This window comes from Epinephelus lanceolatus, chromosome 11 (assembly GCF_041903045.1).
Source record: "Epinephelus lanceolatus isolate andai-2023 chromosome 11, ASM4190304v1, whole genome shotgun sequence".
Lineage (NCBI taxonomy): Eukaryota > Metazoa > Chordata > Actinopteri > Perciformes > Serranidae > Epinephelus > Epinephelus lanceolatus.
Genome location: NC_135744.1, coordinates 18,631,838 through 18,652,044, shown reverse-complemented (window position 1 = coordinate 18,652,044; position 20,207 = coordinate 18,631,838). Strand labels below are relative to the sequence as shown.

Genomic DNA, 20,207 nt, shown 5'->3' with positions numbered 1-20,207 from the left:
TACTGCTCTGCACCGAAAAAATAAACTCATGAGCAGACTGGCTAGCAAGACTTAGTTTAACAGTAGACTTACTGCACGATCTAAATGCATAGAGTGGTGAAAAAATAGGCACTGTGCACATACAGGTGTTGTGTCTAGGGTTGCACCAGTTTATTGGTCGAACATCTGGATCAGCCGATATTCGCCTTTTGACTGCCATCAGCCTATTCGCAAATAAGACGACATTCACAACAAATTCACTTAGTACGTTTACATGACATTATCGAAAGAAAATCGATTTATTGTGTTAGTCCACCTAAAATTGGACTTTTAAAATACATGTTAACATGTTAGTCCAAGTCAAACCTAAACTGGTCTTGGCGCTCTGCACATGCTCCACAGTTTCTGCCCTGGGCAGAAGTCAAATAGCATTAAATATGTAACAGAAAAAGAAGCCGATAACATGGTGAAATCTACATCCAGAGCCATTTTTGGACGGACAAAATGTGCAGAGCTGTAAAGTTGTCCACCATGGTACCAGTTTTCCGCTAGCTAACTGTAGCTAACTTGTTTGTCTTTGACGCACTAGGTCAACCAGAAAAGGTCTAATACTAACAAGGTGAAATCGGGCGTATCGCTACCTATCTTAGAGGAGTCGGACATACTTCGGTCAATAAATCGATTCCCCTCCCGTTTACTGGGATGAGGACAGTAGTCCAATTAAACTGTGTATCAACTATATAACTGTGCATGTAAACGTACTGACTGTTGACATGTCAGAGAAAAAACCTGTTGTTTCGCTGATAATGCTACACTGTGAGCGACAAATCCGTGTTGAGGGGAGCTAGTTAACATTAGCTGTTAGCAGCAGGTGGCTGGATCTACCCGCTGACGGAGGTTGCATTGAATTACTGTATATGGTACTTTGAAGCTCTATTCAGTAAAAATGAGCAATGGGCAAGGTAAATTATAACATTCTCATGATGTGTTCAAACTAATCTTGTAAAATTTTGTTTTTGGCGTGAAACTTGAATAAATACAGTTGTTTGAAGGAGAAATTTGTGAATGTTTTTACAGCAATATAAAATAGATATTACAGAGGAAATGATGGTACATTATAAGTCTGTTAGCTCCTTTTAAAATGTTTCCTGTGGCGCAAACGCCAAGGATTCTTGTGGGGACGTGACTAAAAGAAGAACCATCTAATCTGAATGTACTTAAGACAACAAGACTTTTTAATAACCTTCGGCCAACCTGATGCAAAGTAACGTAAGCTGGAAAGCTTTTGCATGAACTGCACTTCACTTCATATTTGTCTTGTCATTTTGTTACACAGAAAATACATATTGATGACGAAAAACCTTTGCCCCAAATTGGTGCATTTTGCTTCACAAAGACTGATGTGGTGACACAAGGAGCTCAAAAAAATCCCTCCCTGTTAGGTGACTTTCAACTCTTACAGGATAGGGCCACAGTTACCTTTAACTCAGACAACCTCACATTCAGTATGAAACCATACAAACCTAGTTTCTATATGAGCTGGGGTGTGTGTTTAAGATGAGTGAAATTCAGTGGAAACAAGTAGCAACAGACTTTTCACCCCTAACTCCAGTACTTTTTACACGCACACAAATAACTGCACTACCATGAAAACCCAGAATAGTTTGCGTGGTTCTCAGCAATTTCACTTCTCCAGTGAACCAACTTCACTTGAGCTGATAGTTAACATCCAGAAAAATGTGTGGTGACCTCCAGATAAGCAAGAAACAGGAACATTAGAAGAAACATGTTTTACATTAAAGGTCAGGTTCTTGATTTTGCAAGTCTGTCTCAAAACTACAGTCAGGTGGACATATAACTGCTGAAACAGGTTTGCTTGGTGAAATCATCCCTCCTTGTCCTCCTGACTGAAGCTAACATGAGGCTTCAAAGGTCTGAGTTATGGCCAAAATACATGGGGCACGGACGATTTGAGTCACGTAGACAAAGCGGTGTGGGGTGTTTTGCTTGCTACACAGACCCCGTCTTTGCAGCATGTGTTTGCCTCAGCTCCACTGTTTGTGTATTGAGTTTTAACAAGTGATAATGCAGTTGGTTTTGAAGGGTTTGGAAAGTGTAGGCTATATTAACTGGTACTGAATAATGTATTTTAATGTGAAATGTAAAAACATACAAGATTGCTCTGCTGCCTTGCATTTCATCTGGTACAATGAGGTTTAAATTTTTAAACAGGCTATTTTTTTATACAGTTCTGTGTAGTTTTAGCCTGTTGCAGAGCCACAGAGCTGCATGCAGAGAAAAATAAATAGACCCGCTATGTAAAAATAACGTTGAGTAGCCATACTCATGGTTCTTGTCTTCTGGCAACGGGAAAAGAGTCTATTGCCTAATTTTAGCAGGTTTTCCCACATTTAAAAAACCCACAAACACGCACTAATTTTGGTGGAAAAGGAGTATTACAGTACCAAGTTAAGGTTTTACACAGCAGCTAAAACAACTGGAGTCTGTCTTTACCCTGATTATAATATCATGAAAATTCTGATTGTGATGTGGAAAGTTCCAGTATGACCCAGTGAGTGTCTCTTACAACCCCCGGCTGCCCTGTCCTGACCTGTGACTCTCCCCTGGCCTCCCTCTGAGCAGGGCCGCCTGCTGTGATCCTCTAATGCCGACAGCCTTGTGTGGCCAGAAACAGCCATCTGCAAGCCCATTGTGCTGGTAATGGACTCCCGCCTTAGAGATGGACTCGCATGGAAATGGGTGCATTCTCATGGAGACGTGCACCGGTTTTTACTGGATAACCTTTTCAGGTCTCAGCTCTTCCTTTCTGCATCTCAATGGCTTACTCCCCGAGAGCTTGACAGTGATAGACCTCCCTTGACACACGAGTCTGAGGGATTTGTCAAGCTTAATACAAGACACAGAGAGTGGCTGACTCAATCAAGGTGATGGATTACTGAGAGCAATCATTTTAAGGTGCAGAGCCAGAAGTTGAGATATTTCACATTTCACATCCAGAGTGTGAGTAAAAATCTGGCAAATGCGACTGAACATTTTCATTGGTCACGTATAATGGCACAACCAAGAGCTGCCCAAAAACTTTTAGCCATAGGATATTTGCAACAGGTGCTGAGGGTAGCACAACAAGCTGATCTGCGTGCAAGTCAAATACACTATGGCGAGCACAAATGAAAAAGCGAACCTAGAAGACCCGCCTGCAGGGTCCCGGTCAGCTTCAAAAGCAATGGAGAGAGTTGTGTACAAGATGAGGATGTTGTGATAGTGCTGCTTCACAGTTTTAGGGTAATGTTAAGTGAATGGAGACACATTCAACATGCTAATGCTCACTTAACGCCATCACCAAGATGTGCAGATCATTGGGAAGAGAAAGTAATAAATAATAATTCAGTTTCTTTCTGATCTACCAACCAGCACTTATTTTAGTGAGAAATTATAATTTTTGAAACGGTTCCCACGGTCTCGCCCCACTAAAATAGCTCAGTCAACCAATAGAGTTTATCTTTATGGAATATATTGATGCTGAACTGACAAGAATACTATCGACATATGACACCTTTTATCTTGTGTTTCTAAAGTTTGTTTCGCAGACATGTAAGGAATTGTTAATATGTCATATTTCTTAAAGGGAGTTGGCGTAATATTTTCCACCAGGAGTCTGGCAAATATTGACCCTGCAAAATCTTACAGTGTGTGACTAAACAATTTTAGATGTGAGGGGCTGTCAGACTTTAGTCTTTTAAAAGTATTCTAGATTATAATGGGCTTTAGATGCAAAAGCAGAACAGAATATATTTGGAATATAGCCAAGGTGGAACTATTTAAAACACTCCTTCTAATGCACCAGATTTATTTAGTTATTTAATTTTCATTATTATTCTATTTATTTAGTATTTTCAGAGTCACAGCATTGCTTAACCCTTTGGCTCCCACTCAGAAACCCCCGGATGGCACTATTACTCTCACTCACAGTCTCAGGTATGTGGATCAAGGGATTATTAACATCTAGTCTGAAACTGAACTGAATGGTTTCATAGCATAAATGACGCCTCAGTTTTACAGGCTGCGTGACATGTTGCCTTTTGGGAAAATTTTTGTTCTTCTATTTACAATTTAAAAAATATATATGTTAAATGTATGTATGTATATGTATGTTGCCAGAGGGTAAAATGGTAACCCCAGTCCCCAGTAGGAGGATTTTGTCTGTTCTGCGCTGCTGTCTGTTCAGAACAAATGAAATGAAATGTATCCTTAGTCAACTCACATCAAACCATTACTTCTAAACCCGGGTTATGGAATTAACCGTGACTCCTGTGGACTATTCCACCACTAGTTAAGAAATTACTGCATGGGTGCTGACAAAAAGGTAACTGCACAAAAGGCAGTGAAAATTTTTTGGTGCACCTAAATTATGTGCTTGTGTAAAAAAAATAGTCTGGAGCCCTGATCCATTACAGAAACTGAAATGGTGTCTGTCTTGTTGTCTTTGTTTCTCTCTTCACTTTCTCTCTTTTCCACATTCTCACAGCCATAACCAGCAACTTATACTTCTTCCTTTCCCAGATCTCTACAGAATCTAAACCCAGTCCCACCACAGTCACCACTGACAAGGTGTGAACACACTGGATTCCTGCAGACTGTGAATCACCAGCTCATCAACAATGAACCTCATCGCTACAGCCGTTCTTATGATTAGGAAAGACTTCTGTTTTTTTCCTGTCCACATATCATCATCACATATGGCTGCAGAAACAGTGCCTTGAATCAGAGGGAGTAATTCAGCCCAAACAAAGCGACTCACAACAGATCAAACAAGGGGGCTTGAGGCCCAGACAGCATGTCAAACATATGAAAGCTCCCTGTTCCATTACTGCATGCAGTGAGTGATTTTCCTGCTGTATATCACCACCTCACTGGCTGACGAAGCCCCAGCTGAGATAAGAGAAAGGAGGACAGGGAGGATTGGGCACACAAAAAGATGAATGTGTTGCCCTGAAGTTATATGGAGCACAGCAGCAGGGGCTTGTTCGTTCTCTGAACTCCTTCTTGGCTTATTGACGTCACTTGCACAATAAATTCAAGGGGAATTCAAGTGTAGAAAATGAGCATGTTGTGGGATACGACAAGACAGTAGTCATAATTGTTTCTCAGGGTGTGAAATGTTCAGTGAGAGCTCTGTAGTTAGGGCTTTAATTTATGAGCTCCTCCAGGATGTTGCGTTCCCAATAATTAATGCAAATTCAACCAGTCTTCCTGAAATCTGCCTCACTGTGCAATTTTGTCCAATCGCAGTAACTTTACCACAAATTTACCGATCATTGTAGTTTCCCGTGAGTTTCATCAGTCAGAATGACCCTTAATGGAATGAAAATGAAAGGGTTATTTCTGGTTGAACAAAAGTTTTATTATGATAATTGAAACTTGACACCATTTTGTTAATGAAAGTATGTGTGAAAGTCTCCCCTGTGAAAACAACTAAAATAAAGGGGAGATTCTCCGTCCAGTTGCATTTTTTTTCAATATCGTAGATTAGCAAATGAACACTGTATACTGTCAACTTTTACAGTATCTCACATAAGTGAGTACACCCCTCCCATTCTTGGAAATATTTTATTATATCTTGTCATGGGACAACACTATAAAAATGACACTTTGATATAACTAAAGTAGTCAGTGTACAGCTTGTATAGTAGTATAGATTTACCTTCCTCTGAAAATTACTCAAAACACAGCCATCAACATCTAAACAGCTGGCAACATAAGTGAGTACACCCCACAGTGAACATGTCCAAATTGTGCCTAAAGTGTCAATATTTTATGTGCCAACCATTATTATCTAGCACTGCCTTAACCCTTTTGGGCATGGAATTCACCAGAGCTCACAGGTTGCTTCAGGAATCCTCTCCCACTCCTCCATGATGACATCATGGAGCAGATGGATGTGAAGACACCTTGCACTACCCCACCTTCAGCTTGAGGATGCCCCACAGGTGCACAGCTGAGTTTAGGGCTGGATACATACTTGGCAAGTCCATCACCTTCACCTTCAGCTTCCTCAGCAAGGCAGTTGTCATCTACTATGTGTGTTTTGGGTCATTATCATGTTGGAAAACTGCATTGCAGCTCAGTTTCTGAAGAGGGGCGATCATGCTCTGCTTGGAATTCATGTTTCCCTAAATGAACCGAGCTCCCCAGAGCTGGCAGCACTCATGCAGCCCCAAACCATGATGCTGCCACCACTATACTTGACTGTAGGCAAGGGACAGTTGTCTTTGTGCTCTTCACCAAGGTGCCACACATGCTGAAAGAGCACCAAGACAACTGTCCCTTGCCTACAGTCAAGTATAGTGGTGGCAGCATCATGGTTTGGGGCTGCATGAGCGCTGCCAGCTCTGGGGAGCTCGGTTCATTTAGGGAAACATGAATTCCAAGCAGAGCATGGTCGCCCCTCTTCAGAAACTGAGCTGCAATGCAGTTTTCCAACATGATAATGACCCAAAACACACATAGTAGATGACAACTGCCTTGCTGAGGAAGCTGAAGGTGAAGGTGATGGACTGGCCAAGTATGTATCCAGCCCTAAACTCAGCTGTGCACCTGTGGGGCATCCTCAGGCTGAAGGTGGGGTAGTGCAAGGTGTCTTCACATCCATCTGCTCCATGATGTCATCATGGAGGAGTGGGAGAGGATTCCTGAAGCAACCTGTGAGCTCTGGTGAATTCCATGCCCAAAAGGGTTAAGGCAGTGCTAGATAATAATGGTTGGCACATAAAATATTGACACTTTAGGCACAATTTGGACATGTTCACTGTGGGGTGTACTCACTTATGTTGCCAGCTGTTTAGATGTTGATGATTGTGTTTTGAGTAATTTTCAGAGGAAGGTAAATCTATACTACTATACAAGCTGTACACTGACTACTTTAAGTTATATCAAAGTGTCATTTCTATAGTGTTGTCCCATGACAAGATATAATAAAATATTTCCAAAAATGGGAGGGGTGTACTCACTTATGTGAGATACTGTATATCCCTGTGCGCCTTTAAACCAGTATATTGCTGCAACATACCAAGAGAACAGCTGAAACGTGTTGACAACAGAGAAGACAAATCACAATGGTAGAGGCTGTTATATCCAGATGTACTGCAAGTGCTGACAGAATTAAGGAGAGTTGGATTAAATATGCTGGTTAGTGGTAGACTAATGGCGTCCTGGGGACGATAGAAAACGTTTCTGGGGCAAATAAAAGTTTTCCCAGGGACGGCATCAGCATAAAAGGATGCGGCACGATGTCACTCTAAAGCTGTACTATCCAATAAAGACCAAACGCCGAAAAATAAAAACGTCAGCCACTGCCATTGGTGAATGTCATCGTAGTTGCTGATAGACCAATGGTGAACATCGTCTGGAACCAGTGTTTGGCCGTCAAAATCAGTGCATTCCTTATATTAAATGAACTATACAAAAAAAAACCCCTGCAACTATTTGTGCAGTTCTCACTTGTACCTGAAATTTTGTTGCAAAAAAGGCCTAAAAACTTCACAACATACATCACTTTTGTTTTTTTAGAAAAGCTTCTGTGAAATCAGGCATTTTAAGCCACAACAAGCCCAAGAGAAAGACAGTGAACTCCTGGAGGGACTGTATGACGACAATATAATATAATGTATGTTTAAGTAGTTTAGTTTAAGTTTAAAGTTTTGTTTTAAAAATAGAGGCACATTCACTATCAAATATATAATAGATTACAAAATTCCAAAAATTATTCCACTACCAGGGTCAAACAAAAAAGGGAGAGGGAATCAGACCTGGAGATATCTGAGGATGATTGGAATGATATTTGGGAGGGTCAAACGAGGACCACCAATTCAAACATATTACGATATTTTGTGACTCTTTGGGTCTCGGGGGCGGGACAAATGCTTAAGGCAGTGTGGTAAATCAATGGCGTACCACTTTCATATTTTTGGGGGATCCCCACTTATTTATCCATATTGGCAAGAGATTGTCAAAGAGATAAGGATCATCTTTGGAATAAAAGTTGACTGTTCTTTAGTCATATTGTACTTGGGAAAAACCCTGGACAATCTCATGACCCAGGACAAATACCTTTACAAAGTACTTTCTGTCACAAGCAAGAAAGCCATCACAGGCGAGCCCCCCTTCAAAGGATGACTGGATTGCAATTATTAACGAAATTTACTGGATGGAGAAACTTACTACTTCTTTAAGGCTGCGATTTGATCAATAAAAAAATATTCTTCTTTTCCCTTCATCCTGAAAAAATAAATAAAAATTAAGTTAAAAAAAACAACAACTACAAACTCTTAAGACTTGTTAGAAAAGGTGGGAAGCCTGAGCAGGTTTTTTAATGACTAGTGGCAAAAAACTGCAAAATGAACACTTTTAATTAAATAACAGCATGAAACCTTTTGACATATAACTGCCTCAGATCTTGATCAAAGCCCCGCTTAATGTGAGTTTGCAGAATTTTCTCCTGCCTTAAACAATGACTGTACACGCAAGGCTGGCCTGGAAGAGGAGACATCTGTACATTAGTCACAGGACACAAGAAACCTAACAAGTCTGATCAGACACGCAGCTCCATCCAACCTGGTTATCAGCTCTCGTTATCAGCCCAAAAGGCATCCGAGCAGGGTTTTATTGTGACTCTGTGGCACTTCAAAGCAAAATTATCTTTATTATTATCCTTCCACCGCTGACAGAAGGTTATAGATTCAAACTTAAATGCTTTGCACGACAGGAAAACGAGTGAAACCCATCTGCCAGAGATATGAGAGTCTGTTTCCATAATACACATGAAGAAGTCATATATCAAGTTTTGAAACGTCTGACACACATTTTATTTTGTCCCAAACAGACAGTAATTAGAAAAACAGTTGAAAAAGGAAGAATACTTCACTTGATAGAACAACTGTCAAAGGACAGGACTTATTTTTCCACCAGTCTCACTCCCAAAGGGAACATCAGACAGTCATAAATGTATAATGGAAATTTTAACTCACTTATGTTCAACTTGTTCTAAAAAAATCTTCTGCATATTCTCTACATTTTTATTTCCAGCTAGTAAAAAAAACTGGAGCTGGTCATTTTTGTTAACAGAGGTGATGAAAATGGCTGCTGACAGTTTTAGAGCCTCATGACGTTTAAAGCCTCAGATCCAAAGCTCTCTGGTGAGACTGAATTTCAGTAACACACTTTCCATTTGTCATTCATAGAATAACTACTTTCTGGATTCAAACTGCTGATGAATGAGTAAAAACATTCAGAAACATCCCTAAAAAAAGGCCCACATTTGGAAACAAGTAGGACATCATATGACTAAATCATGATACACAACTGTGATTGCCACATTGCCGTTTTTTAAGTGACAGTGTTGCAAAACGCATCATTTTCTTAATGAAACTTTAGAGGAGTTTGTGGACACTCCATGCTGAGCGAATAAGAAAATATCCTTCATCAGGAATATTTCCCAAATAATTAAACATTAACCTTTAATGCTGCAGATCTAATTTGTTGACAGTCACACTAGGCAGCAACCAGTGGTTATGTGTTTTTTAAAATCAGCTTCTGATCGTGTTTTCTAAGATATCAATTTATCGATAATGATTCTGAATATCTGATTTCACTTTCTCACTCTCTCTTATTGCTATTGTTCACTACAGTCGTTCTACTGGTCTCTGCTACTAACCAAGAAAAGAAAAGTCTCACTGTCATGTTATATTTATCTTTTAAATAAAAATGTTAATTGTATGCCCTCAGCGTTGGTTTTCCCTGTGGTATCTCAAATGGTCTTAAATATTAATGTTTTTCAAAATATTGTTTCAAAGTAGGAAACTCCAGTATCATCAACACTAAATATAAGTTAGGAAATGCATGTGCAATGCTTAGATAAAGCAGAGGCAACACCATACACAAGCAGGTCTTCTTTCTTATCACCAAAACTCTTTCCACTATAACTGAAACTCAAAGTTTCGTCTTTTTCAGAAAAAATTAAAGGTCAGACTAAAAATTCAGGGGATTCACAGAGTAAAATGGCTTCAGTTTGAAACAGACAGCAAGTTCTGATGGACTCATAGTGAAAAGTGTGTGATTTGCCATGAAGCTGATAAATGATTTTTGACTTAAATTAAAAAAATAATAATTGAAAATGGTTACAAAAAACAATATAAAACAGATAAAACAAATTTCTTCAGTCTACTGTTCAAACATGGTCATTACGGAGAGGTTACAGCCTCTGACTTCTGTGTCCTCTTGTGTGTTTGTTTGCCAACCAGCTCACCTGACATGCACGGAGCAGATAATTAATCATGTAGCTTGGTATTATGTCATGAGAGAATGAAATCACCATGGCCAAAGTCCAAGCAACGGTCATCTTGTTCACCCACAAAGACAAATACTATTCCCTCAGTTTACAGAGAGCAAATCCAGAGCCAAGCAAACAAAAACAAACTGAGCTTGAATATTAAAATTCCACAATAAAGACATGATTTATGTCTATATTATATATTTCTATCTTTATATTTATATATTTGTACATGGTTGTCAAATGTTAATAGTAGTGAGGCATCTGTGCTCCACTTGTTCTGCTTTGTGTATGAACCCTGAGAGCAACAAAAGACTGTAGTCACATTCCTCGTATCTGCACACACACTTGGCCGATAAATCTGATTCTGATTTTTTTATAATCCAAAATACCTAGAATGTTAAAAAGCTATCAGACCACACAGCAAATTAGTCATTGGTGTAAGAATTTTCAAAGACAGTCATCACACATTTCACACAGTCATGGCTCTAAATCTCCAAAGGAATCTGTTTGCAACACCAAGAAATAATAACTTCACAGAAAATCATTTCATACTCGATAAATCAAGAAAAAAAAGTAAATCACGCTTTTAAATCACATTTTAAATGCTTAATGAAATTTTTTGGAAAAGGGGCTGTGGTGAGAAAAAAAATCAAGACGTGCAAAATTAGTATAACTAAGTTTTTTTTTAAAAAAAATAGGGCATCCAGAGGCCTCATGTTTATGTGTGTACACACGCACAGAGGGTTTGTGTGTGTTCAGGCAACTGTGCAGAGCGGGTAGGTGGGGGCAACTGCAGGTGCCCGCATTTAAACGGGTGTAGAGGTGTAAATTTACTTTCAAGCACCTGCACAGCTAACACCGTCACTGTGGTCTGTCGGTGCATGAAGGGTTAAAATTGAAAGGCTGTCACCCATTCATAAGGTGATGCGTGATTGAGAGTGAGAGTGCGAGCAGTGCAGAGAATCAGAGGTGAAGGTGGAAAGGCCTCAGCGAGGAAGGAAGCTGACGGTTGACAAGTTGTAAAGGGGGAAACTTCCTTTAGAGAAGAAACGGGGCAGTGAGTCAGACTGAAACCTGTCAATAACCAATGATCTGTCGCTTTGAGTCTGCAGCTCAATGAACAGTGACTGAGACAGAGCGGACAGGTCTTTCACAACCCCACACACACACACACACACACACACACATACACAGAGTATCTAAAAACTTTTCTTATAAAGCTCATGCTAGTGGCAATATGCTCCTAAAAGCTGGCACTACAATCACATTAAAGAAGAAGCTTGTGCTATCTAACCATATTAGACCTCGATGAGAACACGTAGGGAGGAGTTGTGGCATTAAAACAATCAAACACTGTCTATAAAAATACACGTGGAGAAAAGAGCAACAACAGCTTCCTCAGGACCGCTCTCCAAACAACGTTTCCAAAAATTAATTTTAGAAACAAAGCAAACGTGTAAAAAGACGACACAGGATGGACGAAAGCTGATGCAATCTCATCGCCTGATTTCAGCAAGTGTGTGAGACAGCCCAAGAGCGTGCATGAGTGTATGAGTGTGTGTGTGATAAACGGCACTCCCACCAGCAGGTGTGTCGAGGGCAGTTTCCAGCTGCAACCCCTGGCACCTCTACAAGGACACCCATCATGGCACCTATCAGCACCCACACCTAGCACCAAGCCTCTTTACACTTAAATCTACAGTAGCCCTTATTTTACAAGAGGCCTAGAGGCTCTGTGTGTGTGTGTGTGTGTGTGTGTGTGTGTGTGTGTGTGTGTGATTTTTACATTTTGTTTGCACTGTTATGTCAAAGGTTTTAATGGTTTTACACCTACAAAACCAGCCTATGTCTGATGGCTTCATGTTAAAAACAGCTTGGTATACACAAATACTGGCACAAATAAATTCTCTTTGTGAAATCTTTCTCACCAGTGACTCAGACTTCTTCTTTCCTGCCATGAAGCTCCAGAAAAATAAACATTAGCACATCCTGTCTGAGATGTCTGACACCTGAAGAGCCTTATTTTATCAAAAATGCGACAGCAGTCGTGATCCTGCTTTGTCTTTTGGCTTGTGCTCCCTATGAGGTCAGGTAGGTAGCTACCAGCTGATTGGTTAAAAGGACGACAACAGTGCATCATGAGAGATAAAGCAGAAGAGGAGGTTTCCATGATAGACAAGAGTTCATCCCATCCTGTGAATCAACTGGAACATGTTCATGCCCATAGTCATCCAGTGGAAAAATCCAAGCCATTAATCACCATGTAGACTATTACACCAGAGTGAGGAGCCAAAAGGGGAACAAAATGTGACAAAACCTCTGTTTCAAGGTCTGCAATATTTTAGGCAGGACAGAGCAATAAGACATCTTCCAAAATCACTGTGTCATTCAAAATGAACAATACGTCCAAACAAGATTTAGAAAAAACAAATTCATGCTTCCTGTCAGTTACATCAAATCTGGCAAACAAATAGAAAGACATCCCTGAACCAAAACAGTCCAGCTGGTGGGAGGTGCTTGGTTTTGGCTTAACTATTTAACATGGAAGCCAGGTCACAAACTTTCTTGCATTACAGCTAAACAGTACACTAAAATATGTTTCTGAGACAGTAGCACCAACAAAGTAATTAACCATATTTGATCTGCACTGCCTAGTTTTAGAGTTTCACAGCATAAAGCTGAGGCTGAGTCATGATAATACAAATTCAGATATGGCAAATGATCAGTCAACTCGCTACATGATACCCATCATGCAACGCACAGCTGAATCTCCTATTCTCCACAGGAAACGAACAGGATCTGTCAACTTAGCATACATCAATGGATCCAGTTTATCTCCACCATTTGGCAGCTACAGCTCATGCAGAATGCTGCTGCTAGAGCTCTAATGGCGATCAAGGAATCATGTGACACTACTTCTCAATTTTTCTTTAAATCACTTGATGGTACAGCTGCACGATTTATCATTTCAGCATCAATATCAGGTTGTGTGCATATGCAATAGTCGCATTGCAGGGCGTGCGATGTCGAGTAAGGCAAATTAACTCAAACATGCCTGCTTGATACAAAAGGAAAACTCACATGGTTTTTATTTCTAATGACTAATGTTACCGGCCAAGTCGACAGGTTACATGCACAAGGTTTCCCACACATTCATTTATTTGTGGTGGCCTACCAGCATATTAGCATTAGCTGCCACTTTTGATTTTCTACTTTTGGAGCGGGACCATTAATTTAAAGTGACGTTGGCGTACATATGTATATACAGTACAGGCCAAAAGTTTGGACACACCTTCTCATTCAATACGTTTTCTTTATTTTCATGACTATTTACATTGTAGATTCTCACTGAAGGCACCAAAACTATGAATGAACACATGTGGAGTTATGTACTTAACAAAAAAAGGTGAAATAACTGAAAACATGTTTTATATTCTAGTTTCTTCAAAATAGCCACCCTTTGCTCTGATTACTGCTTTGCACACTCTTGGCATTCTCTCCATGAGCTTCAAGAGGTAGTCACCTGAAATGGTTTCCCCTTCACAGGTGTGCCTTATCAGGGTTAATTAGTGGAATTTCTTGCTTTATCAATGGGGTTGGGACCATCAGTTGTGTTGTGCAGAAGTCAGGTTAATACACAGCCGACAGCCCTATTGGACAACTGTTAAAATTCATATTATGGCAAGAACCAATCAGCTAACTAAAGAAAAACGAGTGGCCATCATTACTTTAAGAAATGAAGGTCAGTCAGTCCGGAAAATTGCAAAAACTTTAAATGTGTCCCCAAGTGGAGTCGCAAAAACCATCAAGCGCTACAATGAAACTGGCACACACGAGGACCGACCCAGGAAAGGAAGACCAAGAGTCACCTCTGCTTCTGAGGATAAGTTCATCCGAGTCACCAGCCTCAGAAATCGCAAGTTAACAGCAGCTCAGATCAGAGACCAGATGAATGCCACACAGAGTTCTAGCAGCAGACCCATCTCTAGAACAACTGTTAAGAGGAGACTGCGTGAATCAGGCCTTCATGGTCAAATAGCTGCTAGGAAACCACTGCTAAGGAGAGGCAACAAGCAGAAGAGATTTGTTTGGGCCAAGAAACACAAGGAATGGACATTAGACCAGTGGAAATCTGTGCTTTGGTCTGATGAGTCCAAATTTGAGATCTTTGGTTCCAACCGCCGTGTCTTTGTGAGACGCAGAAAAGGTGAACGGATGGATTCCACATGCCTGGTTCCCACTGTGAAGCATGGAGGAGGAGGTGTGATGGTGTGGGGGTGTTTTGCTGGTGACACTGTTGGGGATTTATTCAAAATTGAAGGCACACTGAACCAGCATGGCTACCACAGCATCCTGCAGCGACATGCCATCCAATCCGGTTTGCGTTTAGTTGGACGATCATTTATTTTTCAACAGGACAATGACCCCAAACACACCTCCAGGCTGTGTAAGGGCTATTTGACCAAGAAGGAGAGTGATGGAGTGCTGCGGCAGATGACCTGGCCTCCACAGTCACCGGACCTGAACCCAATTGAGATGGTTTGGGGTGAGCTGGACCGCAGAGTGAAGGCAAAGGGGCCAACAAGTGCTAAACACCTCTGGGAACTCTGTCAAGACTGTTGGAAAACCATTTCAGGTGACTACCTCTTGAAGCTCATGGAGAGAATGCCAAGAGTGTGCAAAGCAGTAATCAGAGCAAAGGGTGGCTATTTTGAAGAAACTAGAATATAAAACATGTTTTCAGTTATTTCACCTTTTTTTGTTAAGTACATAACTCCACATGTGTTCATTCATAGTTTTGATGCCTTCAGTGAGAATCTACAATGTAAATAGTCATGAAAATAAAGAAAACGCATTGAATGAGAAGGTGTGTCCAAACTTTTGGCCTGTACTGTATATATTGTTCAGTTATTCATTGCACCACACACAGAGTGCACTTTGGGCACAGACCGCAGCAGAACACCAGGAACAGTGAAAGTTTAACTTAACTGTTCATTAATTTTCATTATTTCTTAAAACAATTTAAAACAATAGCCCTCTAGTGTTGTCTATCATTTTTCCAAACTACTTCAGATGAAACTAGCGGTGTTGCCATGAAAACTGCACACCCTGACATCCAGTGTTGGGTCTAAAAGTTTGCTTTCAAACCATCAAACTGCTGCATCTGCTCCTCTAATCTAATAGATATACTGCACATGTATTTGACGTAGTCTGGCGGCATTGGTTGTGGGAATTGAGAATCTAGAAAAGTACCATTAGCGGGCTGGTAGATGCTGCAGACACAGTGAAATGCATGCTTTCAGATGCTACAGTATTCAGCACGCAATTATCAAGATAAGCTCAGGTTCCAGTATAACAACTAAAAATAGTAAAAATGAAGAAATAAAGCATCTGTTTGATGCAACGTCATCATGATGTCTCTGTCCATTCTTCACCGCAGATTTGCCGCTCTGTAAAAGCTAGTTACCAGCTATGAGCGAGGCTAAACTGAGTTAGCCTCCCAACTACAGTTCCAAGGTAACACTAGTGTTAATCTTCAAGAAAAGTCTCTGATAAACAACCAAAGCACGCTTCGCCAGCAGTCGACCACAACCTGAAAATTAGCAGGAACAGGATGGAGGCAACATGAGGGTGCCTCATAAACTAGGATAAGCAACGTGCATTATTAATATGACACACTAGAGACCACTGACTTTAGTCTGGATTGGTCAATTAATATTATATGAACACAATGGTGTCATGGTGAGTCAACCAGCATATCTAAAATCAATTCATAAGATGGTTCGCACTCAAGGAAAAGACATTCTTTTGCTTTTATTACTATTATTTCCTATGCAATCCCCTATAAAGTCACACCACTAACTCTAGTATGATTAAATATCTCTAAATGGAGCAACTCAAGTCGTCTAGTAAAGACTTGTGTATTTTTTCATATTGCAATATATATCACAGCAGAAGAAAACAGTGTTTCCAGTAGCGTGCAGCCCTACGTGATGGTTTAAGGCAAAGTACATCCCCACTATGAACCATCTAGACCTCTCAGGTCACCAGGGACCAGTTTGCGAAGTAATAAAACAAAACAGGGTGGAGCTACAGTCACTTATTATGCCACACAGAGCAAGAATAAACTTCCGGAAGATCTTAGATGAGCCCCAACTTTGACTACTTTTAAAAACAGGCTAGACTTTCATGATGTAAAGCACTTTGAATTGCCTCCGCGTATGAAATGTGCAACAAAAATAAACCGGCCTTGCCTTGCATGACCTTCATCAGAGTCACACAGAGGAAGAGGAGACAGATTTCACACAAAGGGACATAGATTACTTGAATGCCACATGACCACCTTAAATGGGCCTTCAACCGTCAAGTTCTGCATTAACTCTTTCATGTGTGATAGCTGCACACCCCACACAGGGTACTTTTGGTGAGCAAACAAATGCACACAAGTACACACACACACCCGTTGAGGCTTACTCACCCGATGAGGGAGACCATCTGCTCCACTATGTGCCTGCTGAAGGTGACGATCACAAACAGTTTCTGTATGACAAAGAAACACACAGAGAAAGAGCGAGTCAGTTACTGAGCCATGAGGTCACTGCTGGGGTGCAGAACAAGGCAGTATGTGCATCATAGTTTGATCAGTAATTCCTTAACTCCCCTTCACACACACACACACACACACACCCACACACACACACACACACACACACACACGCACACACTGCCCTTTATGCCTGAGTCCATGCCTTGCACCACCAAGGCGGTTTGGTCTAAAAGCAGCCATGAAGACGCCCTTTTGTCATGGAGGTCAAGAAATAAAAGGCCAAGGCTCTATGACACATGAGCAACAGTAGGTCAGCATATCACACTGGCTGTCATCAGAGGAGTGTGTGTGTTTAAAGGATGGATGGACAGAGGAGTACAACAATCAAAGGAGATGTGTCATTGCTTTAGAGGGGGTCTGGACTGGAGGCTGGCTCCTGTCCGGTCTGATTCCTGCTTAGTCATCGAGCCAGAAGGGACAGACGGGCAACTAGAGGCCATTCTGGCTCATATTAGCCCTGTGTCTTCCTGCAGGGTGGCAGGAACATGCACCCAATAACTGACCTGATTTTTCAAGGTCCTTTACGTGCCCTTTGAGTTGTTACTGTATTCTTATAAACAAACACGCGTTTTGTTTTTTTTACCACTAAAAATGTGGTTTGATCCAGTAACATCTCGGTTGCCTTCAACATGCCATTAGAAAGGCTTAACCCAACAGAGCTTTTGGCGGGTCCATCATTACAAACTCGTGTTGTGCAGAAAAGGATTGTTCAAACCCACAGAACCTTATTTTAAATTCTAGTCGAGATCCCAAGGTTTCCAAAGATGCTAAATATATACTGGCGAATTACAGGGAAAAGTGTATAAAATGATACATGAGACAACTAGAATTTTCCATTTTATATAATGATGGAGGCATAAAAATGTCATCCTGGATTTGGATATTTCACTCAATATAACGTGTTAGAAGTTAGAAGAATATAGAGTCTAATGTGAAAACTGTGTAAGAGTTTCTGATCTAACTGAGGCCAAGAGTGTTCAAAGGTCTCATGTTGTTTAGTTCAGTGGTTCCCAACCTTTCCTTCAGGACGTACCCCTGCATCATATGAACTCAAGCACCCCTTCATCAACACCACCTGTCAGCTTCCATATGTGTTCATTTGGATTTGTAATTAACTGGATATTATTTTGCATATATTTTATATCATATGTTTTTACGTATTCTTTTACTGTATTTTTTCATGGAATTAAACTGTCAATGTTTAGATTAGTTTGGTCAAGTTTGTATTTGTACAATCAGTGGGAGCTATTTCAACCATTTACTTTTAGTTAGCTAATTAATTGGACTTCATATTCTAGGGATACACCGATTTATTGACCAAACATTGTTATCGACCAATATTTGTCTTGTTGATTGCCTTCGGCCGATCCGCATATGCAATAACAGTCACCGATAGCAGTGGGTGATAAATTTCTGTTGTGTTACAGGCAAAAAAGCAGGGCTTGAGACTAACGGTGTCCCTGACACAATATATAAAATGTGGGACGAACAGAAATCTTCGCCGTCCGAACAAAAGGCTGCAGTAAACTCACTGTCAAGGCGTCAGGGGGCTGAATGACTTTTAAACATTTCAGTATTTTTTTTTACAATAAAGATTTCTTTGGGTCCCTGGCACAAAAAGGGGAAAACATTGGTCTTTGCTATGTGGGATATTGTTAATTTAAACATTGATACTGGCCCACAGTTTCACAATCAGTGCATCCCCAGTATATTCATTATTTTTAGCTACTTTTTAAGCATTTACACATTATTATAGCTGATTGTTTCGACTTCTCTGCTCACTTGCTGACTACCTCTCACACACTCTCAATCACAACACATTGTGTCTGAGTTACAGATGACTCAATATAAGGATATACATATGTATTTATTTATTTTCTAATCAAATTGCTATTTAAATTTTTTGAATTTTCAAGTTAGATCAGCTACACCACAAGATTTACATTTACCCCCCGCAGAAGTATTCCCTGGGGTCAAGTCACCGTGGGTGGAATTCACCAATTTAGTTGACATTATTACATTTCATAAGCAGAATATTTTCCATGATGCTTTTGCAACAGGCTAAATGATCAAATGAAATGACACACTACTTCCTGACATGCAGATCATTCTCAATAAACGACCTCAACTGGCTACTGAGTATATTGATTCGAGGTTTTAAAGTACAAATGCTGCAAACTGGCCTCACTGGGAGGACCACCAGTAACGTCCAAGACAATTTAAAAAAAAGACCAAGGAAATATACAGTAAGATAAATGACACTATAACTGAACAAAACCAAATGTGACAGCCACATCAGTACACTCAGAACATCATATCCACATGGAAAGATTTTAATTGCATGTGACAACAGTCTTTGATCAGTGCTTTGTGACAGTGTCCTTTGTGAGGTTACCTAACATGATGCCATCCAGGTCATGCATGTGTTTAGTCACTTAGTTGTCTTTTAATTTGTGTGGGTGTGAAAGCCTCAAAACGTCATTGAAGGTTAGACAGACTTGAAGTCATAATGATAGCCATGTCACAGAAATAACACAACTTATAACTGACATCTGCAACAACAAAAAAAAAGGACACTGACATTTCTGTGCCTCAGAAAATAAACATGAGACGGTGCAGTACGTACCCCCTCATGGCAACTTTTTAACCCCAGCCTCAGGAGGATGTTTTGAAGTCATGCGCTTTAGTATTGATTTTGTGTACCCACATCTCTCCAACAGGCACTGACGAGTGATTTATCATCCCACACAAAGCAAGGAAGAAGGGACAACAAGATGGCCGACACAGGAAAGCTGACTTAGATGCTTTAAATGTGTCTGCTCGGAAACTGACGGTGACATCGTCTTGACTCTCTGATTTCACTTAACTGATAAAGCTGATGAGAGCTGCTCACATCCCAGTCATAACCATTTTGTCTCTCTCACACACACATACACACACGCACAAACAAAAGCAAGTGGGAAGCATTACGTCAGTTCTCAACAGTTTACAGAAAAGGAACACTCATCAAAAACCATGAGGTGTACTGAGTGAATTGACAGTAATGTGGAAGTGAGAGCATCCTGCATTCAATTTCGTGTTAACTCTCAGATTAAAAAAGTCAAAGGGCGTACAGAGTTCCCACACCTTCTTAAAAGTCAAATTCACAACTTTAAAGGCCCAATTCCCTTAAATTCAAGGACAAAACATGGCACAGTTTAGGACACAGATCAAGGTTAATTACTGTTGCAACACTGAGACTTTTTATGAGAGCTAGCAGGCTGCACAGAAACT

General features: G+C 40.4%; 1 protein-coding gene across 4 annotated transcripts in view; it reads right to left on the bottom strand.

Moving 5' to 3' along the window:
* The window catches only part of LOC117263415 (vacuole membrane protein 1-like), a 99,466-nt gene that overhangs the window by 19,779 nt on the left and 59,480 nt on the right, over window positions 1-20,207 (bottom strand). For all 4 annotated transcript variants that reach the window (XM_078172332.1, XM_033636736.2, XM_033636728.2 and 1 more), the window contains one exon: window positions 16,806-16,867. In XM_078172332.1, the coding sequence (XP_078028458.1) occupies window positions 16,806-16,867 (62 nt within the window). The remainder of the gene's footprint in view (window positions 1-16,805; window positions 16,868-20,207) is intronic.